The sequence below is a fragment of the Daucus carota genome, chromosome 3 (genome assembly GCF_001625215.2).
Source record: "Daucus carota subsp. sativus chromosome 3, DH1 v3.0, whole genome shotgun sequence".
Lineage (NCBI taxonomy): Eukaryota > Viridiplantae > Streptophyta > Magnoliopsida > Apiales > Apiaceae > Daucus > Daucus carota.
Genome location: NC_030383.2, coordinates 46,530,170 through 46,541,347, shown reverse-complemented (window position 1 = coordinate 46,541,347; position 11,178 = coordinate 46,530,170). Strand labels below are relative to the sequence as shown.

Sequence of the window (11,178 nt, the reverse complement as noted above, 5' to 3'; positions counted from 1 at the left end):
ACTCCCTTGTTTATTACAGGGTTTCAACCCTCGACACCTGAAGAGAAGAGAGATACCAATGATTCAAGAGTTAGAGAGACACCGTTGATTAGTTGAATCAAGTGGTTGTTGGTAATTTTTGTCCTATCTTGTATGCTGTTATATCTCAAAATTTGATCCACAATCCACAATATCAATACATGTAATTAACAACAATTTGAAACTTATGGCATTGTGTACAACCATTTGAAATTGAAGGCATCTCGAATTGGCTGTGTTTAAAACTTTGTTACTTGGATTTGATTTCAAGTGGTGAATGGTGGTGATCTGTGTTTAGAATCTAAAATATTTTGTAAATATGCATGCCTTTAGACCCCCTGTCAAGTTTTGAGTGTCCATAGTCCGTACCATGTCAGACTCGTGAATGTCCGACATGGGTAGTCAAGGCGGTTGCAAATGAGGAATGTGTTCAAGCTGAAGAGTACTAATATGAAATTTTCTATTTATATATAAATATATATACCCTCGAGGAGGTCCTTGAGATTAAATTACAAAGCTATGCTATTATCTAATGTATTCTGTATACCTAGTCTGTAAAGCAGTAAGAATTAGGTCTATTATGCCTTATAGTTACTTGTTATGTATCTGACTTTCAGCGGGCAGGGAGGAGGTGGTGAAGATGAATTATGATGAATAAACACAGAAGCAGATTGCGGACTGCTAGGTGGAAATTAATTCCCTGCCGTCTTGTCCTGGATGCACGAGTTGAGGAATGCTAGCCCTCTCTCACAATCTCGCCAATCAGGTCTTTGAAGATCATTCTCTCTATATCTAACACTAGTCCTGCAAGTTGGCTGCTATAACCTGTCCAATTTTTCCGTTTATTCATTATATCAGCCCTTAAGATGCTTTTCAATTCATCATCTATGTCGTTTAGGCTGTCGTCTGGAGTAGCTTGTTGTTGATCCAGTTTTGTGCACAGTTCTTCTAAAAGCTTTTCTCCAGACGTTCTTCTTTCTCCCATCTTGGTTTGGACTGTCCTCAAATCGAAGGAACCTTCCAAAAGTATCTCACTGACAGCGTCAAACACTAGTCTCCTTTGCACTTTTTCCCTTCCTGTCGATCTCACACTCTTCTTGTCCACTTGTTCAAGTGCAACCTCAGTATCCTTCTCCAGAACATGATACAGTTCTGGATTTACTAAGAGTCCTGCTTGATTGATCTGAATACCTGTCATCGTCGTGCTGGAGCCTAGATCCCTAAGTAAACCTGTTGACGTTAAAATCTCAGCAACGTATCTATGATCTGGATTTGTAAGAGATTTGTGGTGATCTGTTGCAGCTTTATCTTGACTTGTGTTCAGTAGTCCAAGTTCTTGAACCAAGTGGCTGACATCATTTAATGTTCTCTGATCAAACTTAGAGGCTCTGCTGCTCTGTAAGCAATCTATATGCCCTGAAATCCACTCAGACTCATCACCATTTACATTGTCATTATCTGTGTTATGACACAGAGTTAGCATAGCACCCTATAAGGCTATAACCAGATAATTAGAAAATGGTACTGGATGCTCTTATCTGTTTCAGTCTATATTTAATTCAAAATTTGCCTACTGCATGAGCACGAGAATATATATTTATGTGTGCCACTATATATTTTGGAACAAGTAAATACACGTAATAACACAAATATTTGTCGCTGTTTAAGTTGATTGAGTTTTTGAGGTTCCTTATAATAGAATCCTACATGTATGTGGATAGAGGACAGTAACTATTAAAATTAACAATTGTAGTTGACTTCTGGAAGTCACACCAGAAATCCGAGCTATCAAGATTAGGTTATATGCTGAAGTATAGAAGGTCCTAATAGCACCTACGAATGGGTATACTGAAACTCCGAATTTCTCCAACACTGTAAACTATAGATGATTGAGCTCTAAAAGATGCAACTACTTAACTGAAAGTCGGTGTCAGACTATTGGTTAAAAAACTAATCTTTATGGATCAAGAACACAAGACAACTTCCTGTAGTAGCCTTTAGTTATATTTAAACTTGAACCGTTCTTGTAGGGTAAACAATTTATGTAGTAATTAGTAACACAGCATTGTGTTACAATTTCCTGAAGTAGCCTTTAGTCATATTTAAACTTGAACCGTTCTTGTAGGGTAAACAATTTATGTAGTAATTAGTAACACAACATTGTGTACTTTATCAAAAAATTGTGCAAATTCTTATGCTTATCTTTTGTTATTCACCTATCGTGTCAATAATTAAATAAAGAAGTGACATTATATATTCTGTGAAATGTGAACATTAGATAGATTAAACATAGGATGCTTTGATACCTTGAAAAACGGTTGATATCTTCTTAACAGGAGATGGGTTGTCATCTTCATAGAATGTAATATCAAGCACGGATATAGGACTCGGTTGCTCTAATGGAGCTGGGAGTTCGGTAATCAATCTCTCCCCAGCATACTTAGCTATAGCATCCTGTAAAGTACAAGATTTTACTGTTAATAAGCAGGTTAAATGTTATTAGAATACTTAAAGATTTACTCTAAGTGCTAATATATGCACACCATAACTGATATATTAATGAATGCATTGGATCGCAGTAATTTCAATTTTCTTAAATATAGCATGTGTACACTGTTACACAAGAATTACTCACTCCTTTGTTAGGGTCCTTCGGCTTGTAAGGGCTGATAATCTCCGTTGTACAGTATGTGCTTTTGCTTTTGCTTTTTCTGTCTATCTGCACGTCCAACCGAAAAGCATTTTGTGTTTGCATAGAGCCTCTACTATCTCCTTTGTTCATATTTCGAGGACCTGTTGGTGATCTTCTTATTTGGTCATCTCTCTTATGCTGAATGGCAGAGTTTTGGCATTGTCTTTTTGTTGGGGAGCTTGGTTCTGTTGGCAGCTTACTTGATTGAATTCGAGAGATTTTCAAGTCAGATGACTGGGTGGCGAAACCAGACAGCTTCTCCATCCCATGTTTTTTCTGTGGCATTCTTGGGTTCAAATTTGGAGAGCTCTTCCTAAAGTTGGCAAGGTTTTTTCTACCTGTCTGTTGAGAAGCCTTTAGATGCTGCAACGAATTTACAGGTTCATCAATTTTCTTTTCCTCAATATAAGGTAGAGGCCCAGATGAGTCTCTGCGACAATTGTTTCTAAGACTAAATTCTCTTGCTGTTCGCCTTTCAGCAAAGTTTTTTATGTTTTCAGCATTCTCTCCAGACCATATCTTCTGGAGACATGATTTATCGTCATCTGGAATTACAGAGTTCTCAATAAGCTTAGCTGATCTGGCTTTGACAATTTGCGTTCCACGGTTTTTAGGAGAAGTCGACCCCTTGACGGGTGAAACTGGGCTGTTACATCTCCTTCTCTGTGCAGGTGCCTGATTTGAGCTGTTGTTGGAGCTGCTTTGACTTGTACAAGACTCAGAATTTGGGTTTTGCTCTTCATTCTTTTTGCTGTCTAAACTCTCTTTTTTCCTTTCCATTGCTTCAATTATCTGTTTGAGAGCTCTGAGATCCTTGCCATCATTTCTGAATTCAAGTTCACCTAACTTTTTCTTGATTTCACTATAAACAGAAGAAGATGCTAGTGGAAGCTTTGTGGATGTTTCTTGGCAATTCATCGATTGCCTCCGAGAGCCTTGATTGCTGTCTATCTGTGTCCTTGGAGCTTTTTTAACTGAAAACATTGAACCCGAGATTGAATCCATGTATACGCTGTCATTTTTGAGTCTAGGAGAGACAGACGTATTGCAGTGAACCTTTGGAGATCCCGAACCTGTACTTTGCCTGCTCCGAGCAAGAACTTTTAAAGATGGTGAGATAGTTTCAGATTCTTCAAGCAGGCAGGATTTCACTTCTATTGCCTGACCTTCGGTTGGAGCAGTGTCTGGGATAGGCTCAAAACCCATCAATCTTGCTACAATTGCAGATGGTTTTTTGTTACTGCCTGGCTCTTGGTTCTCGGTTATGATTTGACCATGTACCCTAGATTCCTCATCTTTCCTCGGCATTTGGTTTTTTCTACATTCAGAAGAAGATATCCTGGGAGAGCGTTCTCTGCTGTCCAGTGATAGCCTTGGAAGCTCTTTGAGTTTTGTGGTTGATTTTAATTTACGTCGTGATTCTGTTTCATCATAAGAGTATCGTGGACTGTCTCTTGGCACCAATGGCAAAGCACTAAACCTCTCTTTGTTGGCGTTCCATGGTCCATCACGAAGCTTACTTAGAACTTGAAGCGATACATCACGTCTGTCAACTTCGGCTTGAACATGTTTGTGTTGCTGCTGGGGCCGAGGAGAATCCTTTTGCTTTATGGCTTCATATGCCTTTTCTTCTGTGGTGTTGGTTTTAACTGATAATCCAGGGGACTGTTTGTACATGGACTCCTTAACTATGTCACGAAGATCTACAGATTGCCGAGACAACTGCAACGAGGAGTTTGGCTGTTTTGGAGGTGAGACCACAGATGTCATTTCAGGTAAATTGCTGTGGCAGGATGATGATGGTTCCGATTGACTTGTTTTATTATAATCTACTGATGAGAAAGTAGAGGATGAACACGAGGATGAACATGAGGTTCTTGATAATTCCACATTGGTCATTAGCTTCTTCTCTTTCCTGAACTGCGTTGGGACGCTTTTCTGTAAGTCAGATATACTTGGTTAAAAAGCTATCTTGTTTAGCAAGTAATATAAACTAAGAGAAAAATAAAACATAATCTTAAAGTTGAATGTATTACCAGAGATTTCTGCATCGTATAATTTTGCTCTATTTCAGGTTCACTACTGCGACATGTGCCTGAGAAAATGAATAAACTTCTTAAATCGTAGTACTGCAATATTTGGTACTCCAGCTTGTGGTGATTATGCTGCATTTACTTGATTTGGCAAGTTATGTTATGTGTGCATAGTTTTCTTTGCAAGACATTACAGGCTTTACAAGCAATATCTGGAACAGGGGATTAGAACTTAGAAGTCAACCATGTTAACAAGTTATAGCTGATACAGAATACTTATTCATGATACCTTGGTAGGGTAGATTCTTTTTGGCATTTCACATGAAGCAATTTTTAACAAATATTTCAAATCGTAAATCTGCATATAATCATGTTAAATTTGCAGATACAGCCTTTCTTAGATTTTTATATTTAGCTAATCAGAATGTCATAATATCAACTGTAATTGCATTTAGAGCATGCCTTATTAGATTATCTACTCTAAATATACTTCAAGCTATTGTGATATGACAGAGATAAGACCCCTTTGCAAAAGACAACATTAAAGAGAATGCTAAATAAATTTATAGATGCAGAAACTTATTGGTTTCTCTCATTTCTTCAATCTTGATTACTTCATGCTTTGAATGAAGATGTAATATGCTATAGTAAATAATAATGCGCTAACTTTTATATACAACCATTCAAATGTCATTTTTCTTGTGTATCAAGTATCTAGATAAATGGACTAGCATGATAGGAAAATACCTGGAGGAAGCCTTTTGTGGTTGTGACTATTGGCTCTTCCAAAGAGCTGGAAAATTCCATTCATGCATCCAATTTGTTTCTGCATATCTGCCTTTTCATCTGTTAATGAACGTAGAAGCTTCGTCGACATATCTGTATCTTTTTTTAACTTCTGTTGATCCTGTTTTGCTCTCCGTCTCTTCCCCTCTCTTTTTGACTCACACTTGGTGGAATATCGTTTGCTACCAAAATAAGTTTTTTATATTAATGAGACTTGTCCAGGTTTTTCTGTCGCAAGGATTTCAAAGCATGAGTGTGAATGATAACTATTGCGACGAACTTACCAGAAGTTTGTCTTGAGCTTATTTCACAGTTGAAACTTAGAAGCTGTATCGTGAGAGGAAGAAGAAAGAGATGGAAGAACTTATAGAGAGAGAAGAATGGAGCCAGGTGGGATGAGTTAGTAACTATTTGTTCTTCAACTTTTGTGCATAAATGAAACTGTAAGTGGTAACTGCTGGTAGATTCTGCAGAGTCTAGAAATGATATTGGGTTTTCTCACAAAAGAAATAGAGAATAATGGTTCTTGTTTTTGGCTCTCTCAAGTAAAGGCTGCTAGGGACTAGAGCTATGGAGGAGATGTTGTGTAATATATAGGCAATTAAATTGCTGGGAAGGGAATATGGCTGGAAGTATTTTAATTCTGGATTGAAGCAGTAGGGACAATCTTTTAAGCATTTGAAAGATTGAGATTGGTGGGCCAGATCTAGTGTGAATTGTGGGTCAGATCTTCACAGTCATTTTCCCTCCCACTTTCATTTTAGACAATAAAATGTGGGTGGGGTTTGGACCTCTCTACATGACCATGTGGAGATTGTCAGAGGTTGCAAGAATTAGGAGAGTGAATTATGTACTGGCAGCAATGCAGAGTCTAAAGTCCTCTTTTAACTATTGCATTAACAAAATTACATAACTAACCCTCTTTATCAGATTGTCATACAGTCATAGTTCCTGCTAACAAAGCATGAATCAGGGACTGAATGTCACAAGAGTTTGAATTATTCTGATAACTTGTTTGGATAAAGGGGTTGCTTCCAAGTATTGTCATGATTTTTAGAAAATAGTAGTTGTTATATATTTAGTAAATGTATTATGATTCTTTACTTTGCTTTATGTCTAAATTTGCTCTAATGAGTTACTTTTTACTTTGTATTTATAGTATGTTCTGGTTGGTACTCTTTACTTGACAGCTTCTTTTCCTCTTTGTGCATATCATCCAATTATACCTCTGTGTCCTCCTGTGTTAACTAACTGTAGTTGCTCATTTTATCCCCCTCTAATCCCAGAGTTTCCGGTGCTAGCCCCAAGAACAATTAAAATGTTGCAAAGGTGGTGAGACTGGCTTATTAGTGTAATGAAGTTTTGTTTCATGCATTAGTCACTTCCAGAATAGTACTGCACTCCTAAATGGTGAAGCTAGATGGAAAATGATAAAAGAATCTAATGAGAGAATCATTCTGTTATGGGTCTTGCATTCTGGTGTGTTGTGCCTGAAAATCATGTTGTTTGTCATTTAACATGTCAGGGAAACCTAATAATATGTACATTACTCCCAGAATTTATTTTTTTTCACATTAAGGCACACACTCCGGAGACAATGTGATTCATATATATATATTTCATCCCTTATGGATTTTGGCAATTCATCACATGAGACTAGCACTAGTTCAAATACTTTAAAGTTGTGTAGGTGATGGAATAAGCAATAAGTTTTTCTAGGGTCATTTCACCGGATTGTCATGTGTTTTCCTTTGGCATCTCCTTACCAGTTTCGATATCAATGCTAATCATTATTTGTTTACAATAATATGTGGTATGGACCAATGTCTTTGCAAAATGATGCAAAGCATTTATATGACTGATTTTAACATCTTTTATACTAGTGTATCTAGAGCTGTTCACGAACCGAGCCGAGCCGAGTTTTGACCGAACCGAGCCGAGCTTTAATTTTTTTTCTGACGAGCCGAGCCGAGCCGAGCCGAGCTTTTTAATCGAACAAAAATTGTGTTCAAGCTCGGCTCGTTAACTAACGAGCCGAACACGAGCTTGTTCGCGAACAAATACGAACCAAGCCGAGTCGAGTCGAGTCGAGCCGAGCTAGAAAAAAAATAAGGACAAACCGCTAGTTGACTCTTAAAATAGCTAACCTAATAATTTCAATTTTTTTGAAACTTTGTTTATATCACTAAAATGTATATATGTTAACATCCATACAGTTAGCGGTACTAGTCAAACTTCTACTTGCCTGTTAAAAACCAAATAAAATTATTATTTCCTAAAATTTTGTTTACATCACTAATATATATATATATATATATATATATATATATATATATATATATTATGTTGAATTCTGAGTCCAATAACATATATAAATTATAAAAAAACCCCGAAAATATTACATTTTTTCGAGCTTTAACGAGCCGAACTCGAGCCGAGCTCGAGTCGAGCTCGAGCCGAACATACTAAAAGCTCGGCTCGAGCTCGTTTACTTAACGAACAATTTTTTGTGTTCGAGCTCGAGCTCGTTAACTTAACGAGCCGAGCCGAACGAGCTCTTAACGAGCCGAGCTCGAGCTTGTTCGCGAACAGCTCGGTTCGTTAAACAGCCCTAAGTGTATCACTACAATTTGCGGATTTTGCAATCACTTTAGTATTATTAGTCTCAAAGTACATAAAACATTGGACCATAACGATGTCGAGTCCAATTTCTAAAAAGAAAATTGCCAGAACTAAGTGGTAGAGGACCTCACGAGTAAAGCATACGAGGGAGATACTTATCATGTAAGTGCCCTAGTCGCTCAGTAAATTAATTGATGAGTGGAGTTCTTGGAGATCAGCAGAGGTTATATTTATCTATTATGGTTAACTGAGGTGACTGTACATATTAGGCAAACAGGGAAATCAAAGAGTCGATGCTAGTACTTGCTCCAGATAAGATACTTGTTTGTAATAATTTGTTTGAGACACTAATTACTGTTTAGCTTGCTTCATTGGTATTATGTATGGGAAACATGACTTGATATATCGAAGTCATGTCAATTTGAGTACATAACTTGATTACAAAACATTGCAGGTGGGACTCTGAGGACCTACGATATTCAAGTTCATGTCTGGTGTCACATTTCAATTTAAGTTCACAGCTGTATCAGAGTTCTATTCTCCACAAGTGAATATAAAGAGATGATATATGAAGGTTACAGCTAATATCATCCTACAGAGTAACTTGTAAGTACTTTCAAGTTTCGATGAAATCTGTTTACTTTGACCCATGCTTTTTACTTGGTCATTTTGTAATTACAATCCAAGTACTAATTGCTTTTCTTGCATTTGTCAAATATATCAACTGCTTCACTTCGGCTTAAAATCTTGAAAAAGAAATGACAAAAATAACAATAATAATGCATACAGCATATACGTATAATATTTTCAAATAAGCCTGCAGATTATAAAACATGTAAACTATATAATTTACAACACAAGACTCCCCACCACATTAGACAATGTCCAGAACTGTCTGCCACTTGTAGCCAGTCAATTTTTTATCTGGATATTGGGTATTCAGTCACCAGTTTTTATGTAACTGATGATGGAGTGAATCATAATTTTACTGCCAGAGCTTATATTAGTATATTTACATTACTAATTACTACCCTGTCTCTCTCTTTCTGCATATATAAAATATGAATGTCTACTTCAGGATTTATTAGCCTATCCCCCATAAGATGTGTTTATTGATAAGTAATACTATGGATGCATGTGGCATGTTAGTGTTTAGATTGGAATGTAATGTATCCTGATTGTTTAATGATTGATATATCTGAGTTAGTCAGAGATTAGATTATAACTAATCTGCCTTGCTATACAGATTATCAGTAACTTTCAAGTTGAGGTCTACCTACCTTGATTTATTTGGTAGGTTGCGGTGATACGCCTCATCAGTTCATTTTCATTTCTTAGTTTGATATGAAATCTGGTAAATTTGCTTGATATTAGAAAACTTGTAATGGTTTAGAAAAGTCCTTAAAAGCTTCAAGTGCGGACAGAGTGACGTGGCTCCCACATTCACATTAAAATCTCGTGTTAACCCTATTAGCTATAAATAACCGCTGATATTGCAGCAATACCTTTCAAAGACCGGATCCATGAAACTAAGGTTGAAAGGGTATAGAGAAGAGATGGTTGCATAGGCATGTGGAAAAAGTGAAGTGGTCACATTGTAGACTGTAGATAGATTCTTGCATTTTAGCTCCTTTAGAAACTGGCTAAAGGGACCAACTAAACCTAAAAGCTATTACAATCATCCATCATCTTTGCACTATGTTTCAAGAATGTGATGACCCAACAGGTAGCCATGATAGGCACATGATGTCCCACTGGATCACGATTTCATCTTACATGTGCATTAGCCCCTATGATTATACTCTTAACATGCTAATTGTTAGTTAGCTAGTCCTTTCAGAAGGATCTTAGTCTCACGCCAGTTCTTTATCCTTTTAGCTGGTATGCAATTATTGGGATAATGACACAATGAGCTTTTCCTTGAAATTGTTCAATTAGAATTCTAAAAGGGTCTCAAGATTGTGTAACCATTAAACTAGCTATAGGCTAATAGGTGGTAGTTTCATTTGTTTTAGGTATTCATTCTTTAATTTGAGATATATGGTTGAAAATCCCATTCCCTCTTTTTTATACAAAGAAGGAGATGAATAATTTTATAGAAATGAACTTGAGGTTTAAGGAACCGACATATAAAGTTACTTGCCGAAAAATAAAGAAACCTACTTAAAGTTGAAGACTTGAATTCATCAACTTTAGTATTAAAAACACACATTAAATATATTTGCTTTGTTTTCTGCATTGAGCAAGATCATGTGGTGAGGAAAACTTGGTAGCCAAGTTGCATTCGATTTTATTGCCTTGTTTATGGCTTTAAAACACATCAATTGATGCACTTTTGTAGACCTTCCAATTTTTTTTGCCTTTGCGTGTATGAATGAAAACTTAATTGGTATCTTCTGTAATTCCATAGAAGATCAACAAGATTAGTGAAAAGTCTACGACAAATATATAATTCCATACAGCCAAGTGGTTAGATCTTTGGACTTTTTTACTTTTAAGTCATGTAGTGCACATGGAGATTTTGTTTTTTTGTTTCTTTTTTGTTTTCTTTTTTGTTTCCCGTGTCCTTCAAGTGTGTGTATTAGCATTTCTAATACAATTAGCTATCGTGGAGTCATCAGTCTTACAAAGTTGAGTTGGGAAAACTTAGGAGGGCGTATCGGATCGAGTTTTAAATCTACGTACACCCGTTAAACCGTTATCACATTATCATTCAGTACACCGTTAAACTTAACAAATTTGCTGAGAGTTTTAAATCTGGCCCGTTGACAGAGATTGTAAACTTGATTCACTGACAAGGAATTGAATAACTAATTCACCACACGGCACATTATAAGATCCCCCAGTGCAGAAAATTATTGACATCCCTAGCTTCCCAGAAATGCACAAAATAACAAGTGAATAAACTGGCTCTATTCACATTGTACGCAAGTTACATAAAAATCAAAGTGTGTACGCATATTTACAAATTCCACATGATGAGATGGTCCAGGGTGTTGACATAAGAGTGATGATAGAATGGTTGTT

General features: G+C 36.6%; 1 protein-coding gene and 1 long non-coding RNA gene across 4 annotated transcripts; one reads left to right on the top strand and one right to left on the bottom strand.

Moving 5' to 3' along the window:
* Window positions 1-458: 458 nt before the first annotated feature.
* LOC108214568 (protein LONGIFOLIA 1) lies at window positions 459-5,952 on the bottom strand. Of its 3 annotated transcripts, XM_017386635.2 has the most exons (6): window positions 5,814-5,952; window positions 5,491-5,711; window positions 4,747-4,805; window positions 2,654-4,648; window positions 2,325-2,472; window positions 459-1,476 (listed from the first exon to the last, which is right to left on the bottom strand). In XM_017386635.2, exons 2-6 carry the CDS (start codon window positions 5,618-5,620, stop codon window positions 755-757), a joined length of 3,054 nt encoding a protein of 1,017 aa, XP_017242124.1. In that variant the 5' UTR covers window positions 5,621-5,711; window positions 5,814-5,952; the 3' UTR covers window positions 459-754. The 3 variants fall into 3 exon arrangements, with proteins under 3 accessions (XP_017242124.1, XP_017242125.1, XP_017242126.1); XM_017386636.2 differs by lacking the exon at window positions 5,814-5,952 and having other exon boundaries at window positions 5,491-5,758; XM_017386637.2 differs by lacking the exon at window positions 5,814-5,952 and having other exon boundaries at window positions 459-1,434; window positions 5,491-5,758.
* On the top strand, window positions 2,316-8,886 carry LOC108213551 (uncharacterized). Its single transcript, XR_010289876.1, has 6 exons — window positions 2,316-2,434; window positions 2,860-3,090; window positions 3,211-3,439; window positions 3,583-4,650; window positions 5,752-6,858; window positions 8,606-8,886. It is a non-coding gene; the product is annotated as an uncharacterized LOC108213551 (long non-coding RNA).
* The last annotated feature ends 2,292 nt before the right edge of the window (window positions 8,887-11,178 follow it).